Below are 18,546 nucleotides of genomic sequence, written 5' to 3'. Positions count from 1 at the left end.
TTCCAGGCCAGAGGTAGGACGTGGGCAAGGGGTTGATGGTGGGACAGGCGAGAATGAGGCCTGGTGAGGAGGTTAGCGGCAGAGGAGTGGAGTGTGCAGGCTGGGCTGAAGAAGGAGAGAAGGGAGATGAGGTTGGAGAAGGCAAGGTGATGGAGAGCTTTGAAGCCAATAGTGTGGAGTTTTTGCTTCATGTGTAGGTTGATGCACATGAAGATTTTTGAGGAGGGGAGTGACATGCCCAGAGCATCCCTATCAAAAGATAATCCGGGCAGCAGAGTGAAGTATAGATTGAAGTGGGGAGAGACAGGAGGATGGGAGATCAGAACGGAGGCTGATGCAGTAATCTGGTCGGGATAGGATGAGAGATTGAACCAACAAGGTGGCAATTTGGGTGGAGAGAAAAGGGTGGATCTTGGCAATGTTGTGAAGGTGGGAACGGCAGGTTTTGGTGACGGATTGGATGTGTGGGATAAATAAGAGAGAGGAGTCAAGGACGGCACCAAGGTTGTGGGCTTGTGAGATGGGAAGGATGGTAGTGCCATTCACAATGATGAGAAAGTCAGGGGGAGGACAGGATTTGGGAGGGAAGATAGAGAGCTCGGTTTTGGACATGTTGAGTTTTAGGTGGCAGCACCAATAGTAAACTCGGAGCCATTGTGGCTAATATTACAGCCTCGCCAGTGACTCTAGCGGTGACCTAGAGCCAGTCCATAGGCCAGAGTGAACCAGTTGGTACGTGGACTCAGTCCACCAGCCTGCACTAGGTGGCTCTTAAGATCTTGGACTGCCCTTAACTCAATCTGTAATTAGGTGGTGTTGCATTTGCTGCTCTTCTCATTGCTTTCACCTGTTGCCTGAGTAGGTAGTCATTTGCAGTTGTGAAGTGCAGGCAAGCCTAGCGAGTATTTGAGGGCTCAATCTGTGGGTGAAACTTCCTATGAGAAGGCTCGCTGAGTTGGATCCATTTAGGGAAGTTTAACCTTTAGCATGTGCTTCTGCTGTTTTCATAGTGTGGGTAAACTTGGGGTGAAGCATTATGCTGCCCAAGACTGGTTTGCTGCTTATTCTTCAGTTCTGGTGCTGGAATAAACAGTTAATAATAATGGCATTTATTAGGCACTTACTATGTGCAAAGCACAGTTCTAAGCACTGGGGAGGTTACAAGGTGATCAGTTTGTCCCACGGGGGCTCACAGTCTTCATCCCCATTTTACAGATGAGGGAACTGAGGCACAGAGAAGTTAAGTGACTTGCCCAAAGTCACACAGCTGACAGTTGGTGGAGCCGGGATTTGAACCCATGACGTCTGACTCCAAAGCCTGTGCTCTTTCCATTGAGCCACGCAGTTCTTTTGTGCTGGGCCTTCTTTCCCCCCGACACCGCACCTCCCCCCCATTTTGGAAGTTGCATTTTGATCTGGTCCCAAGCACATTTGTAGTCCAGTGATGATTATGATTATTTTGAATGGCTAGCTTTTACACAAAGTGTTTTTGATGGGATCCAGTAATGGGGAGTAGGTGTCAAACTTGATAAGTCTGGTTAGAACCTCCAAAACTTCATCAAGTACTTGTAGACAGAGAGAACAGTTGCTATTAGCTTTGTCCATAGAGAGAAACCTTGACAAGACTTTCCATGGTTGAATGCCATGAGCTGCATGTCTCTGACCCGCATCAGATGCAACCTAATTTCCAGTGAAACCACTTCACCCTGAATCACCTCTCACTTGTGTGCCTAAGAAGCGGAAAATATAGATTCTCTTTGGTTTTGGGTACGAGGGTAGTGTTCATAAGAGACCTGAAGGGTGGGCTGGATTAAGCAAAAAACGCTGACTGCATTTCACTCCATTTTTATGGTTCTAGAGAAAGCTTGTGTAGTTCACAGGTGTTGTAATCATAAGACATTTATCATGCCCTGCTGTTTGAACATGAACCGGCTGTAGTACAGCAGGCTTTACTGTTGGATATTATGGCTATTTTTCTTGACACTTTTTATGAACATGGAAGTGACTTTATCATTTCTTGCTTAGGATTCTACCTAATTTACCAATCCAAAATTTTCTGGGCCAAGGAAGTTATTCAAGGGCAGCGGGGGGGGAGGGAGAATTCTCTTTTCTTCTCATCTTTTCATGTGAGCCTGTTTAATCCTGAGGTTCTGTTTCTGAAAACATTAGAACTGCTTTGTCTTTCTGAGTGTTATTCATATCATATCAGAATGGAATGGCTCTAAAAGAGGCTTTGTTCCTATACAAAACTTTACACGATTTCCAGTTAAGTGCATTTTAATCATGTTTTTTCTTTTTCTGGAAACAAGGAAATAGAACTCTAGTTAAGCTAGATGAAAAGGCATCTGTTTGCCCCTGAGCCTGTTATTTTTTAAGGCAAATGTATAGACACTAAGTCCACTGGAAGTGTCTACCTCAAGATGATTTTTGAGGCATAATTTTGAATCCTGGATGAGTAATCTGATCAGCCTATATTATGTTACAGAATGCTGGAAATATTTCAGAGCTTGGACGGATAAATTGTGATCCTTTCTAGGATTAATTGAAAGTTCTTAGAGCACAACCATAGCAAAAATTATTTCAGTTTCTGATAAAGGTCACTTCTAACTATTTATGGCCAGATCCTACCACAGAAGTCGGGCAGTGGAGATCATAAATGAACTGGGTTTATAATATGTGTTTAAATTCCTCTTCCCAAAGAACACTGTTTGTGCTGATAATCTCCTTGAAAAAGCAGAGAACGCTACTTAATTATGAGTGATTATTTTGCTTGCCCATTGCAATTGAAAGTGATTTTCCTTGTTTTGTCCTTGGATGATCTCTTAGGGGTGATTTCTGTCTCCATAGGTATTGGGAGCCATTACAAAGAATGTAGGAAGAAATTTCTTTTTTTCTTTTTCCTTCTTGCCTTATCTGATTGTCTCCCCAGTTTTCTATTAATTCCCAAAGGGATTCCCAAATCTTAATAGTATTTACTCAGTATGTGTACTGCCTTCGTGAGTGGACATGGGGTCTACAGTTGCCTCTTTTCATTATCACTCTTTTTGTGTGGAACAATACTCTCTTTGAGGCTACTTAGGAAATGGTGACCTAGACACTGATGAAAATATTAAAAATTCTTCCACCTGACCCCCAAAACATTTACAGACTCTTAGGTTAATTATGACCTGCCATATTTGCTAGATCTCAAATAACATGATTTGCACCTCCACAACTAGACTGATTCTAAACTATGTAACTCTATTGTCCAGTGGCACAACATCAAAGCTTTGCTAACAACAATGTACTCTGTACTAAAATGTTCCATCTTCATCACCCTTGAGCATGTACTGTTTACCAAACACTCTGCTAACCACTTGGGAGCATACAGTAAAAAGAAACAACATGGTTCCTGTTGTCAATATATTTATATTCTAGTGCTACCTTTCTCAATTTTGTTGATCTACCTGGCCAAGAAGTTTAATCATAGTCATACTTATTTCCTATTCTGTTTAAATGCCATTTCCAAGCTTTCAAACAACAGCCAACTTTTGTTTAGTCTGGGACTGACTAGTCAGAGGCAGTGCATCCTCCAGTTTTGGAGATCTGATATCGCCTAGTCACCATGGGATCAGCGATAACTACAGAGGCATTCTGCAGGAGCAGTAGGTGGTCGGTATTATCCCTGTCTTCCCAAAAGGGGAATACTTCCCGGATAGTGTGATGGTGGGTGTGGCCTGCCATCATGCTGCTTTTCACCCTAACTCTAAGCCACCTGCTCCTTTTCACACTTGTGCTAATCCCAGTAAACGAGGCTCCAACCAAGCCTTGGCTGCAAGGATATGGTTCAGCTGGCTTTGATCCCATGGCAACTGTGTGCCATGGAACCCTTTTGACCAAGACTCTAGATTCACAGCTGTTCATCTTGATATATGCAGCATGAGCTGATATGGAGGCAATAATCTAGACCTGTGATTTGAAGGGATTTACCTTTGTCATTTTGGTGCTGCATCTCCAATCCGGCCTGTGTAGACAATGTATCTTGCTGGAATTTTTGGAGCTCTTTTTCCCAGGCCTTTCACTTGGAAAGAGGAGGGCCTTGTGTTAGTTTTCGGTTCACCAGATTTGTTGTCTTCTTCCAGGTTTTGGAAAGTTTCAAAATAATGGACTACAGTCTGTTGCTGGGAATCCATGTGTTAAACCATACTCTGAAAGAAAAGGAAGGGGAAAGCTCTCAGAATGCAGCGGATGCTAAGAGACCTGGCGCACAGAAAGTCCTCTACTCTACTGCGATGGAATCCATACAGGGTCCTGGCAAGTCTGGAGACTCCGTCACCACAGAGAGTACAAACACGTGAGTGCAAGTCGCCCCACATCTCCCTCGAAAACAATGATAGTAGTAATGCCACCTCGAAAGCATGCCAACCCTAATGTTTTATTAGCCTTCCTTTGCTTCTGGGAGTAACAGAATAGTAAAATGAAGCCATGAGAACAGTGCGGCAGACAAGAAATAATTCCAGTGCTTTTTAAATATTTTTTACTGAGTACTCAAAATTTACACAGAAGATCATTTCTGAATAACAACCGTGATTGGTTATCTAGTCTCAAAGTGCACAGTGGTAATTTTGATAGTAATTCAAGGCATTCTATTTCCATCCAGAGAATTCTTTTGTTCTGGTACTACAGGGATGGCAGGTGTAGTCTCTTGCCTTAGCCAGATATGATAACAAGTCTGGCATTATTTTGCATCTGTTAAACTCACAAAAGTTAACAGGAAAATTAAAGCCAAAGACAAGAACAGGCATTTCTATGTGAGTTTCTGAACACGGCAATCTTAGACGCAGGAAATCATCAGGATTCTGGTGTGGCGATTTCTTGATTCATGGCCATGTCAAGAACAGCTTTCACAGGAAACTGCCAGCTTTGAAACCATAATAATAATGATAGTAATAATAATAAGATCTATGAAGTTCTTTGAATCTGGTTTTATTCCACCCAACCCTATATCGCAGATTGGGTCATCCATGCTGTCAGTTGCCATCGAAATGGACTAAATCAGTTTGTGTAAGGTCATGTCAAAGGATGTAGCCAATGAGTCGATGGCCATAACTTGCCCCCTTAGGAGATGATGGACAGTGACGGCTGGGAGAGAGAGGCAGTCATAACCTGACTCTGTGGCGTTAGGAACGGGGCTGGACTCCTCCTTTCATGATAGAGGACTTCCCTGACTAAGTCCTCATTTCTTCTTCTCCCATTCCCTTCTGCTTTGCCCTTACACTTGGATTTACTCCCTTTATTCACCGCTCCCTCAGCCTCACACCACTTATTTACATATCTGTAATTTATTAATTTATATTAATGCCTGTTTCCCCCTCTAGACTGCAAGCTCCTTATGGGCAGAGAATATGTCTAACAACTCTGTTATAGCGTACTCTCCTAAGTGCTTAGTACAGTGCTCTGCACTCAGTAAGCGCTCAATAAATACGACTGAATGAATGATTGAATCAGTCATATTTATTGAGCGCTTACTGTGTGCAGAATACTGTACTAAGCACTTGGAAAGTACAATTTAGGAACAGATAAAGACAGCCCCTACCCAACAATGGGCTCACAGTCTAGAAGGGGAATAATGATACTATTTCTTAAGCACTTACTATGTGCCAAGCACTGTTGTAAGCACTGGAGTAGATACAAGGTTATCAGGTTGTCCCACACGGGGCTCACTGTCTTAATCCCCATTTTACAGGTGAGGTAACTGAGGCACAGAGAAGTGAAGTGACTTGCCCAAAGACACACAGCTGACAAGTGGTGGAGCCGGGATTAGAACCCACGACCTCCGACTCCCAAGCCCATGCTCTTTCCACTAAGTAGTGCAATGGATGTAAATCCAGACTTTGGTCAGCACAGTCTGTGACATGCTATGAGCCCATGTTTCGTTCCTTGATTTAGCAAAAAATGGGAGAGAGCCAGGAATGGGCCCTCCTGATGTTCCTCTTGTCCTTCATTATTGGCTCATTCAACAATGCAGGTATTGGTTTTATTTCATTTCAGGTTCTCACTGACATGATAAAACCTACCTAATGCACACTGTATAATAAAAGCATTTCCCTTCTGTTCCATCAACAGAATGGGAGGTATTCCAGCTAAGAGTCATAAAGGAGAAAAGCTACTTCTGTTCATGGGCATCATCGATATTCTACAGTCATATCGGTAAGGAGTCTTGAAATAAATACTCTTAAAATATTTCAAAATTAATCTATTGGCTGGTTTCAATTTTCAGTAAACTGGAGTGATTTTAGAAAGTTATTTTGATTTTCTGTCTTTGGGCATTTAGGTTAATGAAGAAGTTAGAACATTCCTGGAAAGCACTTGTTTATGATGGGGTAAGCTACTTTCATATTGGTATTTTGCCAGTAGAATTCAATCAATCAATCAATCAATCGTATTTATTGAGCGCTTACTATGTGCAGAGCACTGTACTAAGCGCTTGGGAAGTACAAATTGGCAACACATAGAGACAGTCCCTACCCAACAGTGGGCTCACAGTCTAAAAGGGGGAGACAGAGGCTTGCAGTAGTAGAGACAGATCTACAGTAGCTGTCTCCAAAGTGTATTTTCTTTGCATTTATCTCATTTGATTTGATGCATTATTCAACGATACGTGACTTGAGTTCCTTGCAGACTGCTTCCATTTCAACTGGAGATTCTGTGTGAGTGAAGAAATGGTATATGATAAAAACCTGACTGATCCAAAACTCAGCAGAGCCCAATAAAGCTCTTCTAACTATGTGGATAGAAACTATCAGATATCTCATTTTGACTGCTAGGAACCTGAGCCAGCTGCTTTAGGAAAGGAAGGACCTTGATTACTTGTCAGAATGATGAGGAAGGATTCATTCATTCAGTCGTATTTATTGAGCACTTACTGTGTGCAGAGCACTGTACTAAGTGCTTGGGAAGTACAAGTTGGCAACATATAGAGACGGTCCCTACCCAACAACGGGCTCACAGTCTAGAAGGGGGAGACAGACAACAAAACAAAACATGTGGACAGGTGTCAAGTCATCAGAATAAATAGAATTAAAGCTAAATGTACATCATTAACAAAATAAATAGAATAGTAAATATGTACAAGTAAAATAAATAGAGTAATAAATCTGTACAAACATATATACAGGTACTGTGGGGAGGGGAAGGAGGTAGGGCCGGGGGGGATAGGGAGGAGGAGAGGAAAAAGGGGGCTCAGTCTGGGAAGGCCTCCTAGAGGAGGTGAGCTCTCAGTAGGGCTTTGAAGAGGGGAAGAGAGCTAGTTTGGCAGATGTGTGGAGGGAGGGCATTCCAGGCCAGGGGGAGGATGTGGGCCGGGGGTCGACGGTGGGACAGGCGAGAACGAGGTACAGTGAGGAGGTTAGCGGCAGAGGAGCAGGGGGTGCCGGCTGGGCTGTAGGAGAGAAGGGAGGTGAGGTAGGAAGGGGCAAGGTGATGGAGAGCCTTGAAGCTGAGAGTGAGGAGTTTTTGCTTGATGCGTAGGTTGACTGGCAGCCATTGGAGGTTTTTGAGGAGGGGAGTAACATGCCCAGAGCGTTTCTGCACAAAGAAGATCCAGGCAGCAGCGTAAAGTATAGACTGTAGTGGGGAGAGACAGGAGGATGGGAGATCAGAGAGGAGGCTGATGCAGTAATCCAGTCAGGATAGGATGAGAGATTGAACCAGCAAGGTAGTGGTTTGGATGGAGAGGAAAGGGCGGATCTTGGCGATGTTGCGGAGGTGAGACCGACAGGTTTTGGTGACGGAGTGGATGTGAGGGTGAACGAGGGAGCAGAGTCGAGGATGACACCAAGGTTGCAGGCTTGTGAGATGGGAAGGATGGTAGTGCCGTCTACAGTGACGGGAAAGTCAGGGAGAGGGCAGGGTTTGGGAGGGAAGAAAAGGAGTTCAGTCTTGGACATATTGAGTTTTAGGTGGCAGGCAGACGTCCAAATGGAGATGTCCTGAAAGCAGGAGGAGACCCGAGCCTGAAGGGAGGGAAAGAGAGCAGGGGCAGAGATGTAGATTTGGGTGTCATCAGCGTAGAGATGAAACACGAGATTGCTTGTTTAAAAGTCTCACTCCTTCTTTGCTCTCTTCCCGATGTAATTCACAGATCCTTGATTCACTACAAAGTAAACAAATTCTCATGCATTCATGGCTCACAAGACCAAATACTAATTTCCAATTTCCAAGCAGCTGATATTTCCAGTCATCACAAAGCCTATTCAATGGGATCTCAATAGCTGGCAAATGCTGGTGACTTCAATTTAGAGAGGAGTGAATTATCCAGTATCCAGCTATTGGGATTTTACCCTAAATCCCAAATGGAGAAGTAGGTCTATATAGAATCCCCTGTCAATGTACCTAGATGTATACTTCACACTAGAACAAAACATATATATAGTGGAGTGACTTTTAAGTTGATGTCACTTGACCGACCCATAAATCAAACTGCAGCTCAGTGGGTGGCAGGGGATTCTCTTGCCTGCCCAAGCCGCCATGAATACAGCAGTCACTCTCTCTGAAGAGTATGGATCTGTCACCAGCACTCAGATAGGGGAAGGTTATCCTCGGGACCCATGGAGCCTATTGTTTTAGCTTAAAATGCCACCTTCTATAAATCCACTGAGCATGAAGATACAACTCTTATTATTACTGATGTTTCTATGCATTTACCAAGTGTAGAGGATCATTCTGGGTGCTGGGGTGATTATGTCAAACTCAATTCAGATGTCTTCCGAAGGGGTTCATGGTATGTTGGGAGAGGACAGACTGGTAAAACAATGAAAATGTCATCAGAATGAGAAAACTGATTCAAGTTCAGCTAATCAAGAACCTGTGCAGTTTGCTCAGGGAACAGATGTTAGGAACTTTACGTTGGCCAACAGTTATCCTGGGTGAGAAAACACCACAATCAGCCAATCGGTGGTATTTATTGAGCGCTTACTGTGTGCAGAGCGCTTGGGAGAGTACGTTACAATAGAGTTGGTCGACGCGATCCCTGCCCACCAAGAGCTGACAGTCTACTACAACCTCCCTAAGGTTCAAAATACTGTGGAGGCAGCCTCTGGTTGCTTCTGTGGGCCAGTATGCCTTCACTCCCAGTGGTGTTGGGTGAGATGTTGGGGTGGCCCCTCCCATCAGACTGTCTCCCTGGAGCTCCAGTGTCGAGAGAGCTTTGGGGCCGTGGGGCTTGTTGATTTTTTGCCCACCTCTCTGACAAGAACAGCTTGAGATTTTTCACAAATTTTTGTTTATTTGATGTTTTGTTGATGGTGTTTTTTGAAAACATTTTAACTGTGACTAGGATGATTTGGGAAGAACGGTGCCTCCCTGAAACCCTACATCTAAATATTGTACCGAAACTGATGAGCTTTGGACTAAGCATTGGGATGCAGTTCACTTGCTGGCAACCAGTGTGATAGTTGTTAATAATTACAACTACTTTCTATCTAATGACTGCAGAACTGGGCATTCACCTCAATCAACACAGTTTTCAATTTCATTAACCCTGCTTTTATTCTCAGAATTCACTTTCCATTTGCTTTCAACCAATGTTCTTTGAAAAAATTAACCATAGGGCTCTGTTCTTCCCCTTTGGGTGCTAGCCATGTCCTCCTGAGCCCAGAGGGAGTGTAAGCCCTAATTCTCTCCAGGACTCTACCCTCCAGGTAGGCTTATGCCAGGCTAGAAGGAAGGCTGTCAGCAGTGCTCTCTCTCTCTCTTTCCCCTTCCCCTTTCTCTTCTTCCTCTCCCCCCTCCCCCCGTCTCCTCTCTCTCTCTCTCCTCTCTTCCTTTCTCTTGAAAGTTGCCCTGAAAATGGCTTCTCCCGACTCCATCCTACCTCACCCTTGGTCAAACCTTCCCATTCTTTGGCTCATGCCAAGATATACATGAGGTGCATCTAAACCACAGAGCGGTGTATACCTCTGACCCAGGGAAATGGTATCCTCCATCCATCTTCTCAGTCTTTTTCCCAGTGACAGTCCCCACCTCTTCCAAGAGGCCATTTATGGTTATCTTAGTTGCTGCTACCCACCTTTATGCCAATTTGTTTCTTTTCATACATATCAGGAAAATTGGGCTCACAATTTAGCTTAATTATTTAACTCAATTAATTATTAGTAATTTCAGCTTCATAGGTATGCATGTATTTAGTTGTCCTTCGTATTTGAAGAGTAGAGCGAGAGACACAGCATGGCCTAGTGGAAAGAGCACGGGCCTGGGAGTCAGAGGACCTGGGTACTAATCCCCACTCTGCCACTTGTGCCTTCTGTATGACCTTGGGCAAGTCATTTCTGTCTGTCTCAGTTTCCTCATTTGTAAATTGAAGATTAAATTCTTGGTTTACCTCCATCTTAACAGTAATGATAATAGTATTTGTTAGGGGTAGGTAGAAGTTAATCAGGTTGGATATAATCCCCATCCCACATGGGGCTCACAGCCCAAGTTGGAGGGAGCTCAGGTATTGAATTGAATCCCCACTTTACAGATGAGGAAACTGGGGCATAGACAAGTTAAGTGACTTGCCTAAGGTCACACAACAGGCAAGTGACTAAGCCAGGATTAGAACTCAGTCCTCTGACTCCCAGGCCTGTGCTCTTTCCACTAGGCCACAACTGAGAATTCCATATGGGGCAGAGACTGTGTCTGCTCTGATTATATTTTATCTACACCAGCACTTAGCATGGTGCTTGGCACATAAGAAGTGCTTAACAAATACCACCATTGATAGTTTAGTTCACCTATACATGGAATATATAAGGAATTTTCTCCATATAGCATGGCCTAGTGGATAGAGTACAGGCCTGGGAGTCAGAAAGACCTGGGTTCTAATTGCGACTCCGCCATTTGTTTGCTGTGTGATCTTGGGCAAGTCACTTCAAGCCTCCGTGCCTTCAGTTACCTTGTCTGTAAAATGGGGATTAAGACTGTGAGCCCCATGTGGGACAGGGACTGTGTCCAACCTGATTTTCTTGTAACCACCCCAGGGCTTCGTACAGTGCCTGGCACATAGTAAGCATTTAACAAATACCACAATTATAATAATTATTATTAAATCTCCAGAAATCAGGCCTCTTTTTGATAATTTGTGCCTGGACCTGGACCCAAGACCCGACCCCGAAATTCTGACACATCCTTAAAAGCGGGAAGCCTTGAGTGGATCGCCTGAATCCACTTTGAAACTCCCTGGCATCTGGCCTGAGTGTCCGTGATGTCACTCAGGAGTTTGGTGCTATGTATTGTGTCATTCACCTGCCAGCTGGTGGCTATATTATGCTTTGTTCACACCAAAAGATGGTGTGGCAAAAATCTAGGGTCAAATTTTTGTCTTGTTACCCTTCACATTTAGAGAAAAAATACTTCTGACCATGTATATTATCTATGTGTAGAAATTTGGCTGAAAGCATTCCTGCTTATGGCCTACAATACTTTTCACACTGAAAACAATTCTCAGTTTTGCAGTAGTGAGCACTTTTTTCAGGGCTGTTACTGTTTACTCTTTGCATCCTAGACTACATGACATTCTTGCTCAAACATCAATCAATCAGTGATATTTATTGAGTGCTTATTGTGTGCACAACACTGTACTAAGCACTTGGGAGAGTACACTATATCAGAGTTGGTAGACATGTTCCCTGCCCAAAAGGAACTTTCAGTCTAGAAGGGGAGACAGACATTAAAATAAATTTTGGTCATGTACATAGGTGGGGCTGAAGATGGGTACAAATCCAAGTGAAAAGTGATGCAGAAGGAAGAGGGTGTAGGGGAAATGAGGGCTTCGTCAGGGAAGGTCTCTTGGATGAGTTGTGATTTTAATAAGGCTTTGAAGGTCGGGGGAGTGATCATCACTTGGATATAAAAGGGAAGGGTATCTCCTCCCCCTTTCTGAATACTGCACACCAGTATAGTTTGTGCTTCTCTAGTGCTCCTCTAGTGACATGTAAAATGATTGACAAAGTACAGTCATCATTCTTGACTTCATATTTTGTCATGCCTTCATCAAACAGTATCTGATGAGTGTTTCCAGGCATAGATTTCCCTTCATCTGTGAAAAATCAATGTGTGGATACTTGTTTTGTCTTTACAGGACACTGTATCAGTACATAGACCAAGTTTTTATGCAGACAGATTTTTAAAGTTTATGAATTCCAGAGTTTTCAAAAAAATCCAAGGTAAGTTGTTTAATGTGGTTGCCATCACTATGACTACAACCATAAAAAGGACCATTTTCAGGTATCCTGAGCAGCCTCTGCTATGCATGTGTATCTTCCAGATTCATCAATGCATTATACATGCATTGATCCTCAATTCCTCATTCAACTTGACACTAAAAAAAGTGGTAAGTAAGATTATGATTTCTGCCTTCTCAACATCATTCATCAAATCCACAACTGACTCATTTCATCAATTTAATAATAACAATCTAGAGTCTACTGTTAGTTCCACTAAATCCCAGCTTACATAGCTACATTTTATTTTCTCTTAAAATATCAAATCTGAGTTGGATTGGTTTGAGGTGGCTTAACCCTAGTATCATTCATAGTCATAGCTTCCTAAGGGGAAAACCAGTCTTTGGTTAACTGTTTAAAAGTAAACTGCCTTTTCCATGTTGCCTAATGAAATTTTATCACCTTATAGAGCTTCCGCTGAAGGGAGCTTAGCAAGGATGTCATGACACACCAACAGAATGAAAAACCTCCTAAAGATAACTCCTTGGTTCTGCAATCTTAGAGAGCACTGAGCAGCCACTATAAGCTCAGAAAATTCCCTTAGGAAAAAATTGCAGCACTGGAGATTAAATTTGAATTACATTTCACTTTTGAGACCTAACTTTTTTTCTCCTAAAGTATTATTCTTGATTATAATATTCTTTCATCATTTTCGTAGTATTAATAATGATACTGAGCCCAATTCTCCTGGTGCTAAAATTTATTCCCAGTTAGGCACTTTGAGAAGACCATTATCTCTTGCATACCACTTAGGGATTTTTTAGGATATTGCAGCCAATATTATGCATTCACTGATTCAATAGGGTGTAACATGACAGAGCTGAAACTCCCTAGTACACATAACACGTGCTCTGCATACAGTAAGCGCTCAATAAATACAATTGAATGAATGAATGAAAAATTTGTCGCCTATCACCTGGATGGGATTTATAACAAAAATAATTTCCAGCCTTCCTCCCACCCCGCCCCAGACCTTTGCTTCCTGCAGGGCAGTTCCCTGTTACAAAGTTACAGGAAGAGTTGCCAGTGTCACATTGGGCTCAGTGTGTAACTGAATTACCCAGTGTTAATTCCGTTAATTACCGTAAAGAGATGACATAGTGGATAGAGCATGGGCCTGGGAGTCAAAAGGTCACGGGTTCTAATCTCAGCTCCTCCATTCCTCTGCTGTGTGACCTTGGGCAAGTCACTTTACTTCTCTGTGCCTCAGTTACCTCTACTGTAAAATGGGGATTAAGACTGTGAGCCCCATGTGGGACAGAGACTGTGTCCAACCTGATTTGCTTGTATCCACCCCAGTGCTTAGTACAGTGCCTGGCACGTAGTAAGCACTTAACAAATACCACAGTTGTATTAAACATCGAAAATGCTGCTAAGTGAAATGAGAATTTGCAAGGAGTTGAAAATATTACTAATAATACTAATATTTGGAACCAGGAAAGAGGACTTAGGCCCTCCGCACCCCCACCCCTTCAGCCAACTCTCCCACTCATAAACTTATTTGCACCTTCCTTATTACTCATTTATCTCTACTCATTTATTTTGACTACCCTAGTAGTAAATTTTTTTTTATGTTTGTCTCCCCCATTAGAGTGTAAGTTCCTTGTGGGGAGGGAATAGGTCATTTTTTTATTTTGTACGTTCAAAACATCTAGTACAGTGCACCACACCGACTGGATGCTAAATAAGTGCTGCTGCTGCTGCCTACTACTACTATTACTACTACTACTATCTGATGAATAACCTACTGTAGTCCCAATACACTAATAATCCCCCTTGTGGTGTGAAAGTTCATGCTCTTCTGAGAATGCCTAACTCATGACATTTTCTATTTCAACTATGGACAAATAGCAAAATTGATTCATTGGAGTTATAGCTCCTTCTGCCCCCATCCATCCCTGAGTGGAAGCACTAATGAAATGACATAAAAAAACTAAGAACCAGAAAGAAACAGTGGATTTAAGTCATTCAGAGCCAGAATTATCAGCCCCTAAATATTTCATTGAAAATGTATTGTGGCCATCATCTTTTTTTTTCTTCCCCTGTTTACATTCAGGAATAGTAAGTAAGGTTTTCAATGATGTAGGAGGCAAATTGGAAAGGTTGATCCTGTTGGCTTACTTTGCATTTTTGTAATGTGGAACTGAAGAGATAATCTTCTCAGTTCTTAATGTCACTATCCTCAAATTTCAAGCCCTCAGAACTGCTCAATTTTAGTCTCTTGGGAAATGAAAATACCTGCAAGATCTCCATGGTAACCTCAAGGCAGCCCTAGTAGACCAAAGAAGCCCATATACAAGTTCTAGCACAAACAGCAAATGGGAGTTTCTCTATAATTTGATTTATCGGTTGCTCTAGGACCATGGGCACACTAGCCAGTGCCCCCAAGAAAGTCAAGGCTAGGCAAACCACCACACCACATCATACCACATGAGCACACATCCCTGAAGATGCTGTAGGTCCCCCACAAATACCACCACTGCAGTTTTGGAGAGTACAGATGGAACCACCTTGATCACAAACCTAGACCTAGGGGAAATGGCAGTCATGGCTACAGGATAAACTCTCAACTCTCAAGGATGAGACCCAATGATGTATAGAGAAAGGTCCTACCCCCACAGTCAGAGCCAAGAAAAACAGTCAGGCTCCCAGACCTGCCGAGATCTGTAGGTGAAGAAGAGATGTAGTGTATCTGTACATGGGTGAGCTTTTCTTCAACATATAGAACACTGAGGAGATACCACAGGATCTTAAAGATGCCATTGTCCTCGTCGTGTTTGAGAAGGAAGAAGAGAGGTCAGACTGCAGTAACTATCACAACACCTAGAGAAGCAGAGAAGCAGCATGACCTAGTGGATAGAGCCTGGGCCTGGGAGTCAGAAGGACCTGGGTTCTAATCCTGGCTCCACCACATGTCTGCTGTGTGGCCTTGGGCAAGTCACTTCACTTCTCTGTGCCTCAGTTCCCTCCTGTAAAATGGGGATTGAGACTATGAACCCCATGTGGGACATGGGACTACGCCCAACTTCACTAGCTTGTATCTACCCCAGCGCGTAGTACAGTGCCCGGCACATAGTAAGCACTTAATAAATACCAATTAAAAAAACTCATCATTCTCCATTTTTAGTAAGATGTTAGCCAGAGTTTTTCTCAGATGGCTACAAGAATCATGTTCTCTCAGAATCCTATTGTGCCTTTAGACCACAACATGGTAGAGGGGAAATTATTTTTGCTACTCAACACAAAAGAAGTGCAGGAACGCTCTCAGAAACTATACTCGTTTTATTTGTCACCACCCAGTAGAACTGGGCTCTGGCAACTAGTAAGTAAATATGGCTGTCCTGAGATGTTTACCTAGTTTCTGAGGTTACTTCATAATTCATTGGTCGATCATATCAGAGCAAAATGTGCTTTGATTCTTTCCCCACTACTTACAGGATAAAGCAATTGATATAATAGCTCCAGTTCAATCAATCAGTGGCATTTTTTGAGCACTTACAGTGCATCGCACTGTACTAAGCATTTGGAAGAGTAAAACAGAGTTGGTAGACATGTCCCCCCTTCACAAGGTGCTTACACTGTAGACAGGTTGACAGTAATACAAACAAATGCATTTCAGATATGTACGTAAGTGCTGTGGAGCTGAGGGTCGGTGAATATCAAGTACTTAAAGTGATTCAACTTATTCTGTATAGCTTGGAAGATGCAGCAAATTTTAGAAATGTTTTCTTCAGGAAAGTTTCCCAAACAACAAGCTGTGAACACAGTCAGAAGTTATAGAGATAGCCAACCAGGAATTGGAGTTTTTAGCACAATTATAAATTACTCCAGAAGCACAGGTGCAGGAAGACGTACAGTTGGTCGTGAACCACTTTGGAGAAGTAGACGGTATTGGGGACTGATGAAACACCTGGCCAAGACCAAGGTCATGTCCCAGCTTTCACAAGGAAAGCCCTATACGTATCCTAAGAGATTGACGTTTCAGGTCTCTGGGAAGCCCCCTAAAGTTATTTTGCTGTTTTGAACTCCTGTTGAGACAGAGATCAGAAATGAATCAAACACCTGACAATTCCAAATGAGAAAAGACTAGAGTCTAGGAAGTTTACTGTAAAAGTCCCCAAAGACTCACATCATTTGGTTAAAGAGAGCAAAATAATGCTAGGCACCCACATGTAGAAATGCAATCAATCAATCATACTTATTAAGTATTTGCTGTGTGCAGAGCACTCTACTAAGCACTTGGGAGAGTACAATAGAGCAGAGTTGGTAGGCACTTTCCCTGCACACAGTGAGCTAGTCCTCTAACTGGAGAGTATGGACTGGTTTTGACAATCCCTGATCTCAGGTTAATAAATTTAGGCCTTGAGGATTCTGTATTCTGTATAGCCACACTCATAATTCTGCCCAAATGACAATAATAGTCTGTAGTTTTCTGGAAAAGAAAATGCATTTCAAAGAAATGAAACTAATTAAATATAGGGATTAAAAATAGCCATGGCTTTTCCACATGATACATAGAGGATGAGTAAATCTTCAAACTAAATGTATTCTTGTCATTCCATCTTTCTTACCCAGCTATGAAGTCTTCACCTTCAAAGAAACGGTGTAATTCTATTGCTGCTTTGAAAGCCACCTCCCAAGAAATCGTGTCATCTGTTAGCCAGGAATGGAAGGATGAAAACAATGATCTCCTTACTGAAGGACAAAGTTTTAGCAGCTTAGATGAAGAAGGTAACATTGCCATCATTATTTATACCTCGATTTTAGGAATCTTTATATACCTCACCACAGCACTTTGGTTTCACTGAAGACATAAAATAAATCAGTGGCAGAGCTGGATTATATCCTTAATGACAGTGAGACTTATTCCAGTACTCAGCTCATTGAAAAATTCCTTGAACCTCATGCTCTCAACCATGTAAAATTCAGGTCCCATTTAGGGTCCTTTGACACTTTTGTCAAAGCTGTCTAAAAACTGTGTTGTTGTTTTTTTGTTTAAGTGGTATTTGTTAAGCGCTTACTATGTGCCAGGTGCTGTACTAAGCTCTGGGTCAGATACAAGGTAATCAGGTTGGACACAGTCAATGTCCCATTTTTACAGATGAAGTAACTGAGACACAGAGAAGTTAAGTGACTTGCCTAGGGTCACACAGCCAACAAGCAGCAAAGCTGGGATTTAGAACCCAGGTCCTTTTGGGTCCCAGGCCCGTGCTCTATCCACTAGGCCATGCTGCTTGTTTATGCACGTGCCCGTCACCCTATGAATCACTGTCAAATTGTTTTTTTAAGCTTCTTGGAGCTTTTCATATCATTTTTGAAATAGAAAATCACATCATAATGAAATTCCCATGAAACCTTTTATAAATTAATTGCATTCTCTGTTTAACCTGGTCTTTCACATTTCTATGTCCCCAGAGCTATTTTACCCATTTTTAAAAATACAAAAATGCATGCTTAGATTATCATTGTTATTTTTCACCTAAAAATATGCAGTTTCTGCTTTGGGTTTATTTAATTACTGTACATTAAAAAGGATTTTTTTTTATTGAGATTCATTGTTAGCATTGTTCTTATTCTGTCATCCGCAGCATTGGGTTCCCAGCACCGGCCTGATCTTGTGCCAAGTACTCCATCTCTGTTTGAAGCAGCTTCCTTAGCAACTACAATTTCTTCATCCTCACTGTATGTTGATGAACAGTGCCCACGTGATGGAACCCTCCTTTATTCCAACAGGTATTGTTACATTTTAGTCAAACCATAAGCTTCCCTCAATGAGGGCAAAATTACCGCTTGCCTGAATAGGTGTTGAGGATAGGGAATATTGTAACTGACATTTCGAATCGTGTAGTTAAATGTGTAAAAAGATTGGGTTTTTTATCCGTGGTTAACATCTGAAATGACTTAGGTTGTAAAAGTCAGAAATAGCTTCCACCACACAGCTTAACACTAATAATCAACGAATAATCTTACTTAAAATTGAAGCTGATCTTTATTAATATGACTTGTTTTCTGTTGGCATTGTATAGTTTGACATATTTTGGCAAATGTAAAATGTCCAAGACCGCCAGGGAAGTGATTGCCTTCAAATACATGAGAGGAACAAGCGATTTTTAACCATGAAAATGTAAAGCTCAATTTTCTGCAACCTACATTTGGGGCCTAAAACTGTGTTTGGCAGGCCTTAAATAGTGTGGGGTGTCATATTGTCTCAGATCCCCAGGGGTCCAGGTTTATGGTGGGCATCAGGAGATGCCAAGGCAACCTAAGAAGACGTGATGATGAGCCGAAGGCCTTGAGAACAAGT

General features: G+C 42.3%; 1 protein-coding gene across 7 annotated transcripts in view; it reads left to right on the top strand.

Moving 5' to 3' along the window:
• PIP5K1B (phosphatidylinositol-4-phosphate 5-kinase type 1 beta) overlaps positions 1–18,546 on the top strand; it is a 353,976-nt gene that overhangs the window by 275,339 nt on the left and 60,091 nt on the right. For all 7 annotated transcript variants that reach the window (XR_005456606.1, XR_005456604.1, XR_005456605.1 and 4 more), the window contains 6 exons: positions 4,122–4,333; positions 6,106–6,189; positions 6,314–6,362; positions 12,101–12,185; positions 16,818–16,973; positions 17,831–17,975. Coding sequence is in view for 2 of the 7 variants with exons in the window: in XM_038769761.1 (XP_038625689.1) it covers positions 4,122–4,333; positions 6,106–6,189; positions 6,314–6,362; positions 12,101–12,185; positions 16,818–16,973; positions 17,831–17,975 (731 nt within the window). In the remaining 5 variants the exon portion in view is untranslated. The remainder of the gene's footprint in view (positions 1–4,121; positions 4,334–6,105; positions 6,190–6,313; positions 6,363–12,100; positions 12,186–16,817; positions 16,974–17,830; positions 17,976–18,546) is intronic.

Source organism: Tachyglossus aculeatus, chromosome X4 (genome assembly GCF_015852505.1).
Source record: "Tachyglossus aculeatus isolate mTacAcu1 chromosome X4, mTacAcu1.pri, whole genome shotgun sequence".
Classification (NCBI taxonomy): Eukaryota; Metazoa; Chordata; class Mammalia; order Monotremata; family Tachyglossidae; genus Tachyglossus; species Tachyglossus aculeatus.
Note: the sequence above shows the minus strand (reverse complement) of the source record. Positions and strands in the feature narration are given on the sequence as shown.